This window comes from Tiliqua scincoides, chromosome 2 (genome assembly GCF_035046505.1).
Source record: "Tiliqua scincoides isolate rTilSci1 chromosome 2, rTilSci1.hap2, whole genome shotgun sequence".
NCBI classification, from domain to species: domain Eukaryota; kingdom Metazoa; phylum Chordata; class Lepidosauria; order Squamata; family Scincidae; genus Tiliqua; species Tiliqua scincoides.
Window position 1 is genome coordinate 149,053,388 of NC_089822.1, and position 21,037 is coordinate 149,074,424.

A 21,037-nucleotide genomic window follows, 5' to 3' on the forward strand; every position below is an offset into this window, starting at 1 on the left:
CGTTGGCTCCCGCCCACCACCCCCTCTTCCACGATTGGAGCCTTTCGTCGGTTGCTCCGCCCACGGCCTCTTTTCCATTGGTTTGCTTCCCCAACCCCAACTCTCTCAAGCCTCTTCCATTGGTCCACTGGCCATCCACCTGCTGTGGCTATTGGGCGAAGGAGGTGCCCGTTAAAGGGCGAGACCTCGCCCATTGCGAGGGAAAGGGGCGGGGCACGGTGGCCCTGAGCCACCCCCCCCCGTGGAGAGATGTTGGGTACCGCGCGGTGTGGCTGGGGGCTGGTGGGGGCGCGGAGTGCGCGTGCACAGGTGAGACGGGGGGAGGGAAGGGCCCAGAGCAAAGTAAGGCTGCAGGTCAGGCGGAGGACTGAGTTGTGTGCCTGACCTTGCGCGGCTTTCCTTGGCAGTCCCTCCCTCGGGCTGCCCCCTGGCAGGGCTAGTGGCTGCTGAGTGGTGGCACCAGCAAGGACATCAGAAGAGCCCTGCTGGGCAGGCCGAGGCCCCTGGGCCAGCCTCTGTACCTCGCAGGGAGCCCCCAGGTGCCTCAGGGCCAGCCCCAAGACCCTCACCCAGCGCCCTCCCTCGCAGCTGGCGCTCTTGTAAAGGCATCCAGGCAGGTGCCCTCACCGCGTCCTGTGGCAGGGAGTTCCGCGGGCTAACTTAAGAACAGCCCCTGGTTCAGGCCAAGGGCCCATCTAGTCCAGCTTCCTGCAGCTCACACTGGCCCACCAAATGCCCCAGGGAGCCCCTAAGCCTAAGACAACAGGAGACCTGCACCCGGTGCCCTCCCTCACACCTGGTGCTCTGAAGCAGCCAGAGGAGGCAGCTCTGAGGAACCCAGGAGGTGGCACATCCCATCATGGCTTGTAACCCATGATGGACCTTCCCTCCATATATCTCTCCATCAACCATACATTCCCTGCATCTCTCATACATCGGCCCCTTTTAAAGGCATCCAGGCAAGTGCCATCACCACATCCTGTGGCAGGGAGTTCCGTGGACAAACATAAGAACAGCCCCTGGATCAGGCCAAGGGCCCATCTAGTCCAGCTTCCTGCAGCTCACACTGGCCCACCAAATGCCCCAGGGAGCACACCAGATAACAAGAGACCTGCATCCTGGTGCTCTCCCTTGCATCTGGCATTCTGACATAGCCCATTTCTAAAATCAGGAGGTTGCACATACCCATCATGGCTTGCAACCCGTAATGGATTTTTCCTCCAGAAACTTGTCCAATCCCCTTTTAAAGGCATCCAGGCCAGATGCCGTCACCACATCCTGTGGCAAGTTCCACAGACCAACCACACGCTGAGCAAAGAAATATTTTCTTTTTTCTGTCCTAACTCTCCCAACACTCAATTTTAGTGGCTGTCCCCTGGTTCTGGTGTTGCGTGAGAGGGAACGAACACCCCCCTTTCCACTTTATCAATTCCCTGCATAATTTTGTATGTCTCAGTCATGTCCAGGCCTCAGGCACCTCTTTTCTAGACTGAAGAACCTCAAACGCTGCAGCCCCTCCTCATACGGGAGGTGCCCCAGCTCAGTAATCATTTTGGTTGCTCTCTTCTGCACCTTTTCCGTTTGCACTACATCCTTTTGGAGATGTGGTGACCACATAATATTTTCTTTTGTCTGTTCAAAAGGGGAAGAGCTCAGTTAAGTCTAACTGGACTTCAGTGACTCTTAAAAAGTCCCCTCCAACTTAGGTATCCTCACACTGATCATCTCATTTAGAAAAACATAAGAGGCCTGCTGGATCAGGCCAAGGGCCTGTCTAGTCTAGCTTTCCTGTATGCCACAGTGGCCCAACAACAAGAAACAAGAGACCCATATCTTTCCATTCTCCTTCCCTCACGGTGTGTGTCCAGTCCAATGCTTTTCAACCAGTTATGCTGCTGCTCCCGCCACCAGTACTTCACAACATGATAGGTAGTACTTGGTTCCCTTGTCACTAGCCAAACCCTGTTGGAAGTGGAAATGGCTGGTGTGGTGGCAGCACAAGATGTGCCTCTGCAACTACCTACTCCTTGAAGAGGTACTGTTCAGGAAAGGAAGATGCAGAGCAAACGAGAGCAAGGAGTCAGCAGGCTGCTTTCTTGCTGCAACAACAGTTGTGGGGCAAGCCACCTACTTCTGTGTGCAGTAGTGTCTGGCAGCAGTGATGGTACCTGCAAAAGCTTGTATTGGCAACCTTCAGTCTCGAAAGACTATGGTATCGCGCTCTGAAAGGTGGTTCTGGCACAGCGTCTAGTGTGGCTGAAAAGGCCAATCCGGGAGTGACAATCCCTTCCACACCGGGAGCAAGTGCAGTCTGTCCCTGGTCTGTCTCCCTGGCTATGGGCCTTCCTTCTTTGCCTCTTAGCCTCAGACTGTTGGCAAAGTGTCTCTTCAAACTGGGAAAGGCCATGCTGCACAGCCTGCCTCCAAGCGGGCCGCTCAGAGGCCAGGGTTTCCCACTTGTTGAGGTCCATCCCTAAGGCCTTCAGATCCCTCTTGCAGATGTCCTTGTATCGCAGCTGTGGTCTACCTGTAGGGCGCTTTCCTTGCACGAGTTCTCCATAGAGGAGATCCTTTGGGATCCGGCCATCATCCATTCTCACGACATGACCAAGCCAACGCAGGCGTCTCTGTTTCAGCAGTGAATACATGCTAGGGATTCCAGCACGTTCCAGGACTGTGTTGTTTGGAACTTTGTCCTGCCAGGTGATGCCGAGGATGCGTCGGAGGCAGCGCATGTGGAAAGCGCTCAGTTTCCTCTCCTGTTGTGGGCGAAGAGTCCATGACTCGCTGCAGTACAGAAGTGTACTCAGGACGCAAGCTCTGTAGACCTGGATCTTGGTATGTTCCGTCAGCTTCTTGTTGGACCAGACTCTCTTTGTGAGTCTGGAAAACGTGGTAGCTGCTTTACCGATGCGCCTGTTTAGCTCGGCATTGAGAGAATGAGTGTCGGAGATCGTTGAGCCAAGGTACACAAAGTCATGGACAACCTCCAGTTCATGCTCAGAGATTGTAATGCAGGGAGGTGAGTCCACATCCTGAACCATGACCTGTGTTTTCTTCAGGCTGATTGTCAGTCCAAAATCTTGGCAGGCCTTGCTAAAACGATCCATGAGCAAAAGCAGCTATTTAGAAAAGTGGTTTCAAGGTCTAGTCTCAAAAGTCTGAGGGCAGGGCCACTTGTGCCTGTGAATTTTGATTTATCCATAGTGTCTGGTTACTGTAGGGGCACACATATGCCTCTTTATTAAGACAGAGCCTCTTAAAGCAATTAAATCCACAAAATACAGAACATTCAAATTATTTAGAAATAATACTGTGGGGTCCTATGCATGTTTGCATCTGAGTTAATCACACTTCTTGGTACTAAACTTGTGAAGCCAGAATAGGAGCTAGGGAGCTGCAAAAGGGAAATCTGGGTTTATTAAGTGAACTTATTCTGTCTGAGAACTGAAATCCTGAAAATGTTTGGTTTTGTGTTTGAGTGCAAATTTCCATACATTTTATATTAAAAGGCAAAATGTGTGCATTTAATATGTCATTATTTTAAAAATCATTCTGATTAGGCAGAATATGTCTGAATTTATCATTACCAATTACCACTTATAGTATCAACTCATATATATACTGTGGCATGTCTCATTCTCCGTATGGGTCCATCTTGAGGGAGTATGTTCCACACATATCTTCCTATTGTGTAACATCAATTTCAGAGAAACATTTGATCTTTTCATCATCTGTCAGGATAATAGCCACTGCAGAGAGAATATTCTTGATGATGGCCTCCAAATATTGGAATAAGTTGCATGTTGAGGTCTGTCAAATTCAAGATTTTGACTTTTTAAAATGAACTTTAGGCTACAATTCTATACATCTCACCTGGCAGTAGGAGCACCTGAACTCAACAGAATTCATTTCTGAGTAAACATGGATGGAATTCTGCTGGTAAGGTCCTGTCTATTTAGACATCTATCTATGTTTAATGTACCTAATTGATTTTTGTTTGGTTCTGTTGGCTCTTGTTTAGTCTCTCTGGTCATGATTCATTCTGATGAGTTTATTATTATATTTTATTAAGGTGCAATCCTAACCAACTTTCCAGCACCCAGGAAAGGGCAATGCAGTTCCAAGATAAGGGAACAAACATTCCCTTACTTTGAGGAGGCCTCTGTGAGTGCCACCCAACTGTAGGATGCAGCACACACCCCATTGGCACTGCTATGCTGAAAAGTTGGTTAGGATTTGGGTCAAAATCTGGCAGCCAGATTCTCTAATGACAGAGGTGGGTTGAATATACTGGAAATAAGATAGAGACTATAGAATGGGGTCATCAGTATTGAAATTTATTATATTTGTTTGTTCTTGCTAGGAATGTTTTTATTTGTTCAGGCACCTGCTGGATTGTGGTAGCACCAGCCCGTGGCTCATGCACAGATGCCATCACAAATGCTTAGACAATATGTGGAGCCTGCCTGCAAAACTATTGGACTGCGGACAACGTCATAGCCATGCTGATGCTCAGGGAAATGGTTTCCAAAATGCTGCTTCCCAGTCAGGCAAGGACTCGAGCTCTGAGCAGGCGGATGTGTCTTCAAAAGACAGAGAGCCTCCATTTGACATACCCCCAACAATTCTCCCTCCCACGAATTGCTGCATGAGTGGATGCCAAAACTGTGTGTGGATTGCCTACACGGAGGAGCTTCTGAAGCATTACCAGGATGGAGGAAAACGGGCCCTAGCAGCCATAGAGAAGCACATACAGGATGAGAATATAAAAACATTCTTAAAGATGGAAATTGGATTCCGCCTGAAGAAAGATTAAAAATTGGTGGCGCTGCATGCCGCACAGGTGGTCTCAGGCATCGCCATTTCTGAAGGAAATGAAATCCTAATGAGTTATGGTCCCACGTAAACAAGAGAGTGCCATCCTCATTTTATACGTGGGTTCTTAGCCAGTTGGTACAATTCACTGATATGAGTCATGATAGTCTATGTGAATTTAAGCAAAAATGTTTTTGCTTAATAAATATTTATTTATATGTTAAAAAATTATAACTTTATTTTATTCCACATAGTTTCCGCCTTTCTTCAGTATCACCCAAGGTGGCATAAGCAGAGTTTCTTGATGGACTCCCATCCAGTGTCGAGACCCAAACCTGCTTGCATGACACTAAATGCATGATTGTGTAGTTGCAGGCTTAGGTTTACTAGTGTGTAAGGGCCACAGTTTGAATCGGGATCACAGCAGGGGCAATTGAGTATTTAATGCTTTACCAACACTATGAAATGCTGTTTAATCCTAAAGGTGCCATTTGCCACAATAGTCTTTTCAGGGTTAAATTGCTGCTTTGTAGTGGTGATTTTTAGTGGGGAAAACAGCTTTAAGGTCAAGAGTTAAATGCCTGCTATCTCTCCACTGCAGCCCTGATCCGAATAAAGGTCCAGCATGACTCCTGCACATGAATCAACCTAAGCTTGTAACCATACAATAGTGCACTTAGCGTCATGTGTAGTTTGGCCTTAGTTTCAACAACATTGCCGCATTTAGACCCAGCAGCACTGAATGGCTCCTTAAAGATCAGTTAATCTTTTTCTCTCTGCTGGTTAGTCAAGGTGCAGGTTACTATGAGCCATACTGTGAGGAAAATTCTGGATTAGGCAAAATGATATGCATTATGCATAATACATAATAGGCTTTTAGGCTGCAATTACATGCACATGTGGTTTGGAGTAAGTTTAAGGTCCCAATCCTATCCAGCTTTCCAGCACTGATGCAGCTGTGCTGAAAGGGTGTGCACTAATCTAGTGGTGGGGGGACAGTCACAGAGGCCTCTTCAGAGTAAGGGAATGGTTGTTCCAGTACCTCAGAGCTGCATTCCAGCTGCGTTGGCACTGGCAAGTTGGATAGGATTGGGCCCTAACTGAACTTGGCAGGACTTATGTCCAGGAAACATGCAGAGAATGCAATTGTCTGTAGGCCAGAGAAGTTGTTGATGTAGTACAATATCTCTGCTCCAGCAGCACTAGAGATGAAATCAGCAGCACAGGACACTTGAGGTCAACATGATATTCCACTTCCACTCACTGATTCTCCTGTCAGACTGCATTTCAGGCACACCCTAAACAAGAAATCTCATCCCCTGTACAATTGCTGTTACTTGTGTTTTATAACCTTTTTTCAGATTTTGTTTTTTTTCCCCAAGGAGGAAAAGTGCAGAAAATGGTGTTATGTATTTTTATTCCAAGGGTGCATTTTTATAAATTATGATCACTTTAAAAGAGTGCCGGTAGGTGATATAGGTAGTATAGTGTCAGCAGGTGCACCTCCAGTCCAGATCATTTTTTAAAATTTTGTCACAGATTTCCCAGTTTATTTTTTCACAGATTTTGCAGTGTTTTTTGTTTTACAAAATTGAGAAATGCAGAAAGCAGTGTTATTTGTTTTTATTTCGTTATCACCGAAAAACCACACCTCTGGTTTTACAAATAGAGCAGCATCAGTGTAAGTGTCACTTTATAGAGAAGCATGAATACACCAAAGACAGTCCCTGTTCAGAAGAGCTTCTCATCTTTATTTCCTTCTAAACCAAGCCTCCTCCTATTTCCTCCTGCAGATTATTTAAATAAAACTAATAATTCCACATGTATATAGAACATTATTTGTCTACTGTTTTCAGAAGTCTGAAAAGATAAATTTGTTCTAGATGGGGAAGCTGAGAGATAGGCTGTGCTATCTGTCTCCTATCTACTCAAAAGTAAACCCTATTATGTTAGTGGGGCTTACTCTCAGGGAAGTGTGTATAGGAGTGTCACCTGTGCTGGCCATTGGAAAGGGGAGCATTTTCTTAGTGCATCTGACTAGTTTATCTACTTTTAAGAGCAAAGTGTCAGTCAGTAAGAGGAGAGCATTTATATAGTGGTGGGTTTGGTTTTTGTTTTTTTTAAAGTGTTCAAAGCACTTCTCATACATAATTTTAGACATTTTTACAGCAATCTTTTAAGGCAGGAATGGACCATAGAAGTGAATGGCTTCTATTGATAACAGTGAAATAAAGGGCTGCAATCACGACACAGCCGAGGTTGCATCAAAACTATATTGGAGGCATACTTCAACTGTTCAACCAACTGCAGCTCCTCTTTGTATAGAAATGAAAGGGTTCCTTGGACTATGGGAGAAAGAGAACCTGCACTCTAGTATATGCTCCCTGCAGTCAAGGAGGGGGCACCCTACTGGAAGCCCAGTGTGTTGAACTGGCATTTCTATATACAGTGAACCCTTGATTTACCGGACTAATGGGGGAGGAGTGGCCACTAATGCCAAAAGTCCATTAAATCCAAATGCATTTATAACAATGCGCGCGCGCACAACATGACTAGTTTTTAAAGAAGCAATGTTCATTATATGTGGAGTCTGTTAAATGAAGGGTTCACTGCATAACGATTAACTGGTGTCTGCCAGTGTGACATGGGGGAGGGGAGCCCATGCTGCTACAGGCAGCTGTTTTGACCATGATTGTTGTTATTACTAAAAGATTTACTGTATATCCCACCTTTCCCATGCTGAAGCAAATTCCCAAGGCAGCTTACAAATACCCCATTAAAATGTACAATATGTTGCCAACTGGCTTGGTCTGTTCTTGTACCTTTAACACTAACTTGATGGGTGAAAGTCAGTCTGCAAAGAAGTGCATAACCATTCTCACTTGGTAAGGGACTTTCATTTATGGGCAGAATCCATGAACCCCATTCGAGTTTCAAGTACATTCTGCAGTGTGCTACATTTCTTCCAACATGTTCTAGAAAAGCAAGCTGTTCTCCTCCTCCTCCTCCTAGGTCTGCCTGCTGGGACAATATCATTTACAATCCTTTCTTAATACCCTGCTCTGAAGAAATCCTCAGACAAGCTAATCACAGTGTGCTTTAATGGAACTGCTGAACCTTCCACTAATTATAGCTAGCTAGACTTTAGTAAATAGGATTAAACTATGCTAGTTTTGTGTTAATTGAAGCCAGGTGGATCACTTCATGTATAATGAAACCCCTATTTTGTTTTTAATTTAGTGCTTTGGCTGAAAAACCAGGGAAGTGAAATTGATTGCTTGAATGTTAAGAACACAAAACACCAGAAAGCTTTTGGTCCATTCTCCCACCTGGAATTCCTGCAGACAACCCTTTGGGATTCTTGTGCAATGTCTATGAGTTACCAACTTTTTACCCAGCTCCCACAACTACAGTATCTCTTAACAGTAGCTTAATGGGAAGACATTTGCAAACAATGTTGTTTGATCTTTCTATAGTGAAAAGCTTTGCATGCCCATTTCTCCAGATCAACACTATTTCATTGCCTGTTTGTCATCAGTTAGGAGGTGAGGCAGAGGAACAGCCTAGAGTAAAGTAGACCAAAACCCAAAGGGGGTCTTTTTACTTTAGAATGTGCTTACATGTGTCCTGGCACTGTGGCTGCCCTAGGCACCGATAACACAGGCCAACACACATTTTGCCTCCTTAAACGTTACACCAATTCCTGGGTATATTTGGGGTCCTGATTCCAAAAATGGCATCTGTTTTGCCCTATCATGTCTAGTTTTGGAGTATAGTACAGCCTCATTAGTGAATGGTTCAAGCAGCTTCCTCATGAGCAAGCCTACATCATGGTTTCCTCATGAGGAAGCTGCTTGAACCATTCACTAATGAGGCTATACTATATCTCCAAAACTAGACATGATAGGACAAAACGGATGCCATTTTTGGAATCGGAACTCCAAATTCATATCAAACCACCATAAAGTTTGGAAAAAGCTTTTCTGATGCTCAATTTTGTAGGCCTGTGTAACCAGTGTCTCAGTTGATCTTAGTTCCATCAGATGATCTCTAGTGAGATGAACAGCATCGTTCAAGAGATGCCTTGTCTGCATCATCCTGGCTTCGAAAATCATCTTGCTCCTAACTGATGCCTCAAGGAGGTCTACCTGCAGTGATAACCAGCCGCAGTAGCAGGCAATGCAGACCCTCAGATCATCCTACTTTTAGGTTGTTCTTTTGCCTCCTAGATATACTGATGCTAGACCTCCACTAGCTTGGGTTGCTTTTCTGCAGGTCACCCTGAAGTTCCTAAGGCTGTTCCTGTCCAAACCATGCCAGACAGAACTCAGTATATCAGCCATGTAGGCATAGATCCAGTACGTAGGTATTACTATTTGATTGAGACAACGTCTGTTGGTGGAAGAGTATTCAAGTTACACAGAGCATCACTGGGGACACAGACCAAAGCGATGCAGTGGCAGTAACTGTTTCTAAGGGTTCTAGAAACATCAGAGGCAGATATTTAACTATTTGTAACAGGTGAAATGCCTTCCGTACCTCTTCCTGTCCTTTCTAGTATCCTGTACACACAGACCAGAAACAATGTACCTATCATTGAGGAGGACACTGGATTAAAAAACAAGGGTCATAATCCTATTATGAGAGGCATAATAAATCCAGCAACCCATTTGAAATTTCCAGAGCACCTGCAAGCTAGAAATATACTCACTATAACCGTAGGTCAGCGACAGTCTTTCAAGCGAGTGTATCATAAGTATTCGGTGAGTATAACTAGATACTTGGCTTCAGGTTGGGGGCAGGCCAGCCCAAAGTACTTGCTTCAAGCAGCAAATGGGCAAGCACCCAGGTCCTCCTGTCCTGGCCAATTGCCTGTCTGGCAGCCCCCCCCCCCCCCATTTTCTTTTCATTAGCTCTCTAGGTTCTTTTCTCAAGAACCTCCCCTCTAACAGTTTAAGAGAAGCAGCAATGGAGGAAGACAAGGACAGTAGGTGCCGGCAGTCACTTGCACTGAGGCGCAGGGAGCTGGTTGTGGTGGGAGTGAGCGTTGGTGCTAATGCTGGCCCAGCAGTCTGCTGAATGACATTGGGATGTGGGGTGCTAGCCCTGATGGGGTTGCTCTTGGGGCTTGCACTAATGCTAGGGCAGGGGATCAGAATTTTGCAGGACTAGTCAGTAGAGCTTAGCATCTCAGATGTTTGATTGTCTTCATCCACCATTTCTACTAGTTCAAATGGCTTCAACCTTCACTTCCATCCCATTGTAATTATGTTCATACAAGGGCATATATAGGGTGCAGTCCATCTGTAGTGACTGAAGGGTTTTGCTCAAATACTTGCTCAGCATTCATGGAATGGCATTGGGTAACTTGTGGCAAAAAATCATTTCCCAGCCTAAGCTTCCTCGCAGGATTGTTAGGATAAATGAGATTTGAGGCTGCAAATGGATGCATGTTTACATGGGAGTAAACTCACTAAATTCAATGGGGCTTCTAAGTATGCATACAATCAGGCAGATGAAAGTTGTAGCAATACTGAATAGTAATGGTTAATGGATAGTGGGGTGCAGAAGTAGATGTTGAATGGCTAATTATTGCATAATGAAACAAATCCAAATAAGGTGCATCTAAGCATATGTCCAACTAGCATTTTAGTGATGGATTTGAACTATGTATTTTTAAAATGCCTTGGTGGCGTTATTATTACTACACTGATATTCAGTCCTGGCAAAACAGAGGTGCTGGTGGTCAGCAAGAAAGCTGACCCAGAGGTCTGTCCTGGGTGGTGCTCCACTCCCTTTGAAGGAACAGGTTTGCAGCTTTCTTTCAGTTCAGGGTGCAGGTTATCACCTATAACGTCCTGCATGACTTGAGTCCTGGATATGTGAAGGACTGCATCTTTCCACACTTGGCTGCCTACACACTATGATGGTCATCAGAGATCCTGCTTTGTCTTTCCTCCTTAACAGAGACCAGGCATGGATTAATGGTCTTCTCTGTGGTAGGCAGCCTGGGTATTCCCTTCTCTGGGAAGCCTGGCTGGCCTTTACGCTGCCTACTTTCAAATGGGTAGTAAAAATGTTTTTGCTCCATCAAGTTTTTCCTTGAATTTTTTTTTCACAAACCCTTTTGCCTTGTTTACTATCTTTTTCTAATTGTAGTTCAATTGATTGCTTTTAATCATTTGTATTGGTGATTGTATTTTATGCATTGTTGTGAGCCACCTTGGTGGTCCCTTATTGAGACTAAAAGGTGACATATAGAGTAAATATTTTAAAATAAATAAGTACAACACCAGCAGAGTGCATGGAGCTGGACAACAGAAAGCGGGATTCTCAACAAATAACATGTTCTCAGCCTAGCAATTAAACTGGCAATGTATTTTCACCACAATTGTTAGCATGTCTCTGGAGTTATAACTCCCTGGTCTTAATGATTCTATCTAGCAGGAAAACTTCACATTGTTGAGGTTTGGCAATGCAGGGAAGGTGGCTATATGATGAAGCAAGGTGAAGAAGTTGGTTTGGGCAGTGGTTTCTGCTGGGGATGGGTAGTTGCTGAAGAACAAAAAGGAAATCTGGTGGGCCAATAGTGGTCTTGCAAAATGTGTAATTATTAGCTGAAGGGTTTACGGGGTGGAAGGGAGAAAAGCTTTAATCAGATTAGGAATTGTTGAGGGATTTGAATGTGAGTGCATGAAATGCTAGACTGGGTCAGACAAATGATTCGTCTAACGCAATGTCCTGAAATGGACAACAACCAGTGATTGGTGCCGAGTTCTCCAGTTAAGGGACTAAGGGCTCAATCCTATGGGCTGGAGCACCGGTGGCACATGTGCACCTCTGGCTGCCAAAAGCATGTCTGCAGCACCTGGGGAGGAGGGAGCATTGGTCCTGGGCCACAATGCCATGAGGATGAGGGGAGCAGCCATTGGTAAGTTTAACCACTGGCTGCTGGTGTGACTTTTCAGGGCAAGGGGAAGGCAGAATTGGGGGAGGGGAGGGAGCTTGGGAAGGGAGCAGAGACAGTGGCAACCTGTGCTCTCTCCCTGGCTCCATATCCTGCGCTCCCTTTCTGACTGGGAAACTAGACACGGGCCTCCTTGATTCTGCACTTGCTCAATAGCGGAGGCAGATTCGAGGAGCCCCATTGCTTCTGGCTGTGTTCTACCCTGGGAAAGAAAGCAAATGCTCCCTTTTCCCTGAGGAGACATCGGCAGCTGCCTAGGAATACATAGGATACAGTGGCAGCCCTTTCAATGCCGCTGTTCCTCTGGGCACCAGGGTAGATAGGATTGGGCTGTAGATCTGCTGAATGCATATTTGAATGCGTACCAAAGCAAATTCAGGAATTAGTGGTCCTTTGGGTGTACACCGGATACATTCTGTCTTGCTCTACATAGTAATGCTTTGCTGGTCCCAGAGTAGTCATGCCTGTGATGCTCTGCACAGGGCAATTATGAGGGGCAATTTTTGCACAATGTGCAAGCTCTGTCTCTTATCCTCACAGCAACCCTGTGAGGTAGATTACACTGGAAGAGAGTAACTGGCCTATTGCCACCCAGGGTTTTCATGGCTGAATGGGGATTTGAACCCAGATCTCTGTGGCCTTAGTCCAACTGTCTGCATTACTTTAACTCTCTGCTAAAGCAGAGAATATGCATGCCACAGGCACTTGTAACAGCAGTAGTACAGCACCATGAGTAGGGGGAGTTTACCTCCTTAATTAAATCTTCTTTCACTAGATGTTTCTCAGACTTGGGAAGCTAAAGGTGATGCTCAAAGCTGAATGCTTGGAGACCTGTATGATTGCTCTCTCCGACAAGGTATATGTTGGGGTGGGAAAGCACCATCTGGCAGAAAAGCTGATGCCCTCTAATGTGAGGTATTCCTCCTGTCTAGTGATCCTCTTTGATCAGTAGAACAGGTCTCAGAGAAATAAGAGGGGAGTTCAGAAGCTAACCTATTTCCTTCCTACCTCCACATTTACTTGTGCTTTAAGTCTCTCTCTCTCTCTCTCTCTCTCTCTCTCTCTCTCTCTCTCTCTCTCATATCAATCAATACCAACCTACAGGATTCAGGTTTTGCGCCTGGGCGTCATTCCTTCACCACAGCCATGAACCCTGAACCTCTCAAGTCAGAGATCAAATCAGCCACCAGAGTGATCGGAGGACCTGTCACCCCCAGAAAAGGACCCCCCAAATTCAAGCAGAGACAAACAAGGCAGTTCAAGAGCAAGCCACCAAAGAAGGGGATCCAAGGGTAAGATATGAGAGAGGTTGCTTGGGAGGAGAGGGATGATAGCATCTTCCTCTAGTTTAAAATAACCATCACATAGGCCTCTTTATTTACCAGCATTACACAAACCACCTCAAGCAGCGCAGCAGTAGGTGAGAAGTCAGCATTTTCAACCCAGAGCTCTGATAACCAATACCAGCATGAAGACCAATATGCTCGGTCTATGAACTGATACATGGGGGCACACATATGGTTTTGTTTTTCCTGAGGAATGTCAATAATAGTCCTTGTATTTCCCCTTTGCTTTAAATGACTTAAATTAATGTTTTGTTTCTCCAATACATTTGGGTTTGCTCCAAATCTAATACGTATCAGTGCTTTCAACAAAGTAAAGTTCAGAGTTCTAAGCTGCCTAAATTAAATAATCTTCATGTTAACAATGGCCATTTATATTTCAGACTGACAATAAATGTAGATGCAGTGCTCCATCTGATTCTGCCAAGTTATCCATCTTGACCAGGGGTGTCCAAACATTTTGATGGGAGGGCCACATAATCTCTCTGACACTGTGTCAGGGGCCAGGGAAAAAAAGAATTAATTTACTTTTAAAATTTGAATAAATTTACATAAATGAATTTATTAGAGATGGAACTTATAAGAATGAATAAAGGTCTTGCAGTAGTTAGGCATATAAAAGGCCTTGCACAAAGCAAGACCAGCCTTTCCTTCACTGACACTGCTGCATCACAGACGTGAAACGGCAAGTAGTGGAGGGAGCTCTTGTCCCACAGCTCAGGTGAGAGGTCAAACAGTTGTCCTCATGCTGAGAGCAGTTGTGTCAGGCCAGCACAGGCTCCAGCAAGTCTCTGGAGGGCCAGAGGCTCATTGGAGACTGGGGGCTCCCCGAGGGCCTGATTGGGAGCCCTGGAGGGCCGCAAGTGGCCCCCGGGTTGGGTTTTGGGCACCCCTGATCTTGACTATGCACACTTATTTGGGAATAAGTCAAGCCTAGCCTATTGAGATATCCCTGCAAATGTGGGCTGAATCAGAACATGTGTGTATTTGCATCATACCATGCTTTTCCCAGGAGAAGGATATGCTATTCAGTTTGCATCCACCAAAGACAAACAAAAAAATAACCAGCAGAATAATTGCTGTACTTGTGAGTAAGCACCCTGGTCTGCCCTGTGAAGGAGGTGACTAGAGTGCTTAGTCATGAATACATTGGATGGGAGGGAAGGCTCCATCCTGCTCCTACTAATGGTGACAGCTTTTCTCTGCCATTAGATGATCTTGTGCCTATAGAAAGCTGCATCAGACCTACTGGCTGGGAAAGGTTCCTCCCTTTACAAGCAGCAGGCACTTTACAAGCAGAGCCACAGGTGTAGCTGCTTACTCAGGAATAAACCCCCTTTTCATCATGTCTGTTTCGATATCATGGAGATACAAATTCCTCTTTAATACTCTTCTACACAACAATCCCAGAAATGAAGCACCCATATGGCATGATTTATACCAGTTAATCCAAGAAGAATTGCTGATGTGGAAATACCCTTAAACTACTATTCTGTGTACATTTAGATGACAATAAGCCCCTTGGTCAGTGAGACTTATTTCTGAGTAAGGATACAAGGATCAGACCATGAGTTTGACCATAGCTATGGCATATGTAGTGCATGCTGGCTTTGATGTACCTCTGAAATCTGTACTTGTGGGTCTCCAGCGCAGCTGAATATTCATCTCTCTTGAATTGCTGGCACTGCAGCAAGCAGAAATCAATGTGACTGCAGCAGGATTGCCGGTAGCAAAAACATAATACTCAGCAGACCCTAGGCACAGTCACAGTTCTGTGTTTCTTTGTTTTGTACAAATGCAGATTCTTAGCAAAATAAAATTGTTTGAAATTGTATTTAAGACATTTTTATTAGTTTTGTGGATATAGATTTAAAAAAGAAGTAATGTACAAAAGTGAACTGAAACAGGAAGTGAATTTTTTAATGCATTCCATTGTATAAAGCCATATAATGTGCCACCAAATCATCATTATAAATTTTATGCTGTTAATATGGTGTTAGGCCCCACATGAGCTTTAGCAACAGTACTAACATGGCACTGTGGTTAGGCTATGCCCTTCAAAAAGTCCATAGTAACTTTATCCACTGCCCTTGATGAGGGTTTTTGCAATCACCCTCTGTTCAGGGATTATCCTAAAACATTCTCAGGTTAGAAAAAAAAAATCTCACCCTATAAATCACCCTAAAGGAGCTCTGTAAAGAGGTTAGATTTCCACTGTTCAGAGAGATGTTCCAGGATCAAATGATAAAAGCAAAAAGCAGAATGTTCTCTTTTTTCTCTTTGTAGGTTTGGTGATGATATTCCTGGCATGGAAGGCTTGGTAACAGGTATTAAGGAATTATTTTCATTTTGTCAGTGTGTGAATGTATCCCAACAGCTGGTCGGTGATGGCAAGAATGTGTGTGAGTAGGCTCAGTTGCATTCATTTCGGTTGCATTACTAAGACTGTGACCTCGGCCCAGCTCTTTGTCTCTGCTTTCCTGGTCTAAAGCATTCCTGCTATCCATGGCTTGTTTTTCCCTCTGAAACTCTTCTAAGAGCCTGCATTCTAGCTTTTCCCCTGCTCCTCTAGCTCTGCATCTGTCATTTCAGCCAGTTCTGCCCAAGCCATATCTGCCTGCCAACCATATCTTGACTGTTTTGAAAGAGGGTATAGCTAGATTTCAGGGGTATATCTTCCTACCCCACAATCTCAAGCTGGGTTTTTCTTTCACAACTAATAGGGAAACTATTAGTTTAGATGTGGGAGTGAATGAATGAACGAAATAGTCTACCCAGTCCCACAGACTCTTCTTAGGCCCCTGCCTGCACTACTGCTGGCAGAGTCACCATGAGTTCGACAGATGCATCTTAAACACAGATCACTTTCATGATAATCATGCCTCTTTCCTTTATCCAAGCTCTCTGCTGCGTTAGGTCTTTTCCATGTACAGGTGCTGACATTTGATTTCAAAAATCCTGCGTGGAGTCAAGGGGCAGAGCCACACAGGGAAACGTGTGTGACCTAGCCACATCACCGTGTTGGTTTGCCACCACTCACTTTTCTTCCCCCAGCTCAGCAAAGGCTGAGAGATATGGCTATGGAGAAACCACACATGTACAATCTATATCAGGGGTGCCCAAACCCCGACCCTGGGGCCACATGCGGCCCTCGAGGCCTCTCAATGTGGCCCTCAGGGAGCCCCCAGTCTCCAATGAGCCTCTGGCCCTCCAGAGATTTGTTGCAGCCCACACTGGCCTGACACAACTGCTCTCAGCGTGAAGGCAACTGTTTGATCTTTTGCGTGAGCTGTGGGATGAGGGCTTCCTCGACTGCTTGCTGTTTCATGTCTGTGATGCAGTAGCGGCAGCAAAGGAAAGGCCAGCCTTGCTTTGTGCAAGGCCTTTTATAGGCCTTGAGCTATTGCAAGACCTTCATTCATTAAGTTCATCTTTAATATATTCATTTATGTAAACTTATGTAAATTTATTCAAATTTTAAATGTAAATTAATTCTTTTTCTTCCCCGGTCCCCGACACAGTGTCAGAGAGACGATGAGGCCCTCCAGCCAAAAACTTTGAACACCCCTGCTCTATATTCTCAAATCTGGCAGTATATGAAATAGTGGGCCAAGCCTGAGCTCATTAACATGGCTCCCTTGTGCACATGCACTGGCAGCCAGGCCAAAATGCTGGTTTTTACACCAACAACTGACAACTAGCTCAGAGGTTAAAAAAAATATGGGGGCATGCTATCATCCTCTGAACCAGAAACCAGAAGGGGACCTTGAAATGAGGAAACAGATCAGGGAGGTGTCGAGGAGGGACAGGGTTGTAATGATGGAGAACTTCAATTATCCTCACATTCATGCTCTGGTCATGAAAGAGAAACCAGTTTTCTTGACATAAATGACTGCTTTAGAGCAACAAGTCATGGAACCCACCAGAGGACAGGCAACCCTGGATTTAGTATTGTGTGGCACTCAGGACCTGGTTAGAGAGGTAAATGTTACTGAGCCACTGGGGAACAGTGACCATGCTGCAATTAGTTTCACCATGTCTGCCAGGGGAAGAGAGCCAAACAAATTAACACAAAAACTCTTGACTTCTGAAGGGTGGACTTCCCTCAAATGAGGAGGCTAGTTAGGAAGAAGTTGAAAGGGAAGGTAAAGAGGGTCCAATCTCTCCACTGTGCATAGAAGCTGTTTAAAACAACAGTAATAGAAGCCCAGGAGAAGTGTATACCGCAAAGGAAGAAGGGCTCAACTAAGTACAGGAGGGTGCCCACATGGCTAACCAGCCAAGTTAGAGAGGCCGTAAAGGGCAAGGAAGCTTCCTTCTGTAAACAGAAGTCTTGTGCTAATGAGGAGAATAAATAGGAACATAGACTGTGGCAAAAGAAATGTAAGAAGGTGATACGGGAGGCCAAGCGAGACTATGAGGAACGGATGGCCAGCAACATTAAGGGGAATAATAAAAGCTTCTTCAAATACGTTAGAAGCAAGAAACCCACCAGAGAAGCGGTTGGCCCTCTGGATGGGAAGGGAGGGAAAGGGGAGATAAAAGGAGACTTAGAGATTTCAGAGAAATTAAATGAGTTCTTTGCATCTGTCTTCACGGCAGAAGACCTCTGGCTGATACCACTGCCCGAACGGCCCCTCCTGACCAAGGAATTAAGTCAGATAGAGGTTAAAAGAGAAGATATTTCAGACCTCATTGATAAATTAAAGATCAATAAGTCACCGGGCCCTGATGGCATACACCCAAGGGTTATTAAGGAATTGAAGAATGAAGTTGCAGATCTCTTGACTAAGGTATGCAACTTGTCCCTCAAAACGGCCACGGTACCAGAAGATTGGAGGATAGCAAATGTCACAACGGTTTTTAAAAAGGGAAAGAGGGGGAACCTGGGAAAATATAGGCTGGTCAGCCTAACGTCTGTTCCAGGTAAGATGGTGGAATGCCTCATCAAAGATAGAATTTCAAAACACATAGAGGAACAAGCCTTGCTGAGGGAGAATCAGCATGGCTTCTGTAAGGGTAAGTCTTGCCTCACGAACCTTTTAGAATTCTTTGAAAAGGTCAACAGGCATGTGGATGCAGGAGAACCTGTGGACATTATATATCTGGACTTTCAGAAGGCGTTCGACAAGGTCCCTCACCAAAGGCTACTGAGAAAACTCCACAGCCAGGGAATTAGAGGACAGGAACTCTCATGGATTGAGAACTGGTTGAGGTCCAGGAAGCAGAGAGTGGATGTCAATGGGCAATTTTCACAATGGAGAGAGGTGAAAAGCAATGTGCCCCAAGGAACTGTCTTGGGACGTGTACTTTTCAACCTCTTCATAAATGACCTGGAGGCAGGGCTAAGCAGTGAGGTGGCCAAGTTTGCAGATGACACCAAACTTTTCTGAGTGGTGAGGACCAGAAGTGATTGTGAGTAGCTCCAGAAGGATCTCTCCAAACTGGGAAACTGGGCAGCAAAATGGGAGATGCATTTCAATGTAAGTAAGTGTAAAGTCATGCACACTGGGGCAATAAATCAAAACTTTACATATAGGCTAATGGGTTCTGAGTTGCTGAAGACAGATCAGGCGAGAGATCTTGGGGTGCTGGTGGACAGCTCGATGAAAATGTCAGCCCAATGCAAGGCGGCAATGAAGAGGGCTAATTCCATGCTTGGGATCATTAGGAAAGGCATTGAGAATAAGACAGCTAATATTATAATGCCGTTGTACAAATCGATGGTAAGGCCACACCTGGAGTATTGTGTCCAACTCTGGTTGCCACATCTCAAAAAGGATATAGTGGAGATGGAAAAGGTATAAAAGAGAGCAACCAAAATGATTACGGGGCTGGGACACCTTCTCTAGGAGGAAAGGCTACGGTGTTTGGGCCTCTTCAGTCTAGAAAAGAGGTACCTGAGGGGGGACATGATTGAAACATACAAAATTATGTTGGACAGAGGATGGACAGGGGATGGACAGAGATGCTCTTTTCCCTCTCACATAACACCAGAACCAGGGGACATCCACTAAAATTGAGTGTTGGGAGAGTTAAGACAGACAAAAGAAAATATTTCTTTACTCAGCATGTGTCCCATCTGATTTTCCCTATCCTACTGACTACGCCAATTTGTCCTGTCCAAATATTCCAACTCCCTTCTAATGCCCACTTTTTGGCTAGTTAACACCCTCCTTTTCCAAGAACAACAGCTGTGGTGTGCAAAGAAATGACCAGAACTCCTTATCAGTTGAGCAATTAACAAGAATTTATTGCTACAAACACATACTTATTCCCTGCAAGTCCTCTTGTCCAGAGGTTTTCCCTCCCCAAAACTCCACTTAACTCAGTGGGTAACATCTGAAGCCTCCAGTCCAAGTCCAGTGTCCAAAGCACAGTCCAGTCTTCCCAATCCAGTCTTCTGCAGCAGAGTCCCTCCTCTGTGTCCTCTCCAGCAGTCTCCTCCAGCAGGGTCCTGGCAGTTCTCTCTTCTGTGTCCTCCAGGAGAGTCCTGGTAGTCCCCTTCTCCCATAGATATTGGTCAGGTAGTGTCTCCCTCAGAGTAGCTCTGCTGAAGCTGCCTTTTATCCTTGGATATCTCATAATCCAAAATGCAGCTCACCTGTGAGCTACCTGGTTAGCCCCTTGTTAAGTCCAAATTAGGCTCAGGTGAGCCATCTCTTCAGTTCATGTCCATTCAAAGTCCCATCAAGGTCAAATGAAACTCAGGTGTCCAACCAGGTCGCCATTGGCCTTGATTGATTACAGCTGTGGAGCCAGCTCTGCCCTTCCCAGAGCTGTCAAACAGCTGTCAAAACATGGAATCACTGTCAGCATCACATCATCCACCTGATGATCTTCTGATCTTCCATTACAGCATGTAATTAGTTGGTGGAACTCTTTGCCACAGGATGTAGTGATGGCATCTTGCCTGGATGCCTTTAAGAGGGGATTGGACAAATTTCTGGAGGAAAAGTTCATGACGGGTTACAAGTCATAGTAGGTATGTGCAAGCTCTTAGTTTTAGAGGCAAGCTGCCTCTGATTGCCAGATGCAGGGGAGGGCACCAGAATGCAGGTTGTGTGTTGTCTTGTGTGCTCCCTAGGGCATTTGGAGGGCCAATGTGAGATACAGGAAGCTGGACTAGATGGACCCTTGGCCTGATCCAGCGGGGCTCTTCTTATGTTCTTAAAAAGATCAGGCAGGTTGGGATCTTTTTGTTTGGTTAGCAACTCTAATTGTGAAAGGCAAAGATTGGTCTGCCATTGCAGCCTGTCTCCTCCCCCAGATGTTTTAGAGATAGGGTTAGTTTTAGACATTCTTTTACTCTCCCCCATTCTTGTTTGGCTATGCCAAAGCATCTCTAGTCTAGAAAGTTGGGTGGCTGCTGCCTCTGAAATACCACAGGCAGCTTGTTTTCTTGCATGTTTTCTTGGACTTGGTTGTGCTTAGGCTTGAATAAGAGACCTTCCACCACACATGGCCTGCTATATCAAAAGTCACCATGGGTCTTTGGGGCAGGTGCCAGCTTTGGTCAGATAGCTTTCAAGAGGAAGCATGTCTGGATTGCACTGATACTAGCTCTTTTCTCTTTCAGATATTACTGTGATCTGCCCCTGGGAAGCCTTCAGTCACCTGGAACTTCATGAGCTGGCACAATATGGTATCATCTAAACAGACAGAAGCCATAAATGGGGCTTCCCTTCAGTAGCCTGGGCAGCATCTGTGACCTTTCTCTTGTTTGTGCTCCAAGCTCTGCAGAGGAGCTAGGCTAGTAGTTATAAACTCTTGGCTGCTAGTAATTGATACAACAAAATAAAACCCTGTGAACAAGCATTGGATGAGTCTATGCTGCAGTCCCCATGCAAACTTTCTCTGCTCAACCATAAGTAATTTCTCCTCCCACCTCACCCCATCCCACTGACAA

The 21,037-nt window shown here is 45.3% G+C and overlaps 1 protein-coding gene across 1 annotated transcript; it reads left to right on the forward strand.

The window, feature by feature from the left end:
• Window positions 1-205: 205 nt before the first annotated feature.
• Window positions 206-20,939, forward strand: PDE6G (phosphodiesterase 6G). The gene is made up of 4 exons (XM_066614580.1): window positions 206-309; window positions 12,890-13,077; window positions 15,415-15,455; window positions 20,708-20,939. The coding sequence occupies exons 1-4, from the start codon at window positions 250-252 to the stop codon at window positions 20,782-20,784; spliced, it is 366 nt and encodes a 121-aa protein (XP_066470677.1). The 5' UTR covers window positions 206-249; the 3' UTR covers window positions 20,785-20,939.
• The last annotated feature ends 98 nt before the right edge of the window (window positions 20,940-21,037 follow it).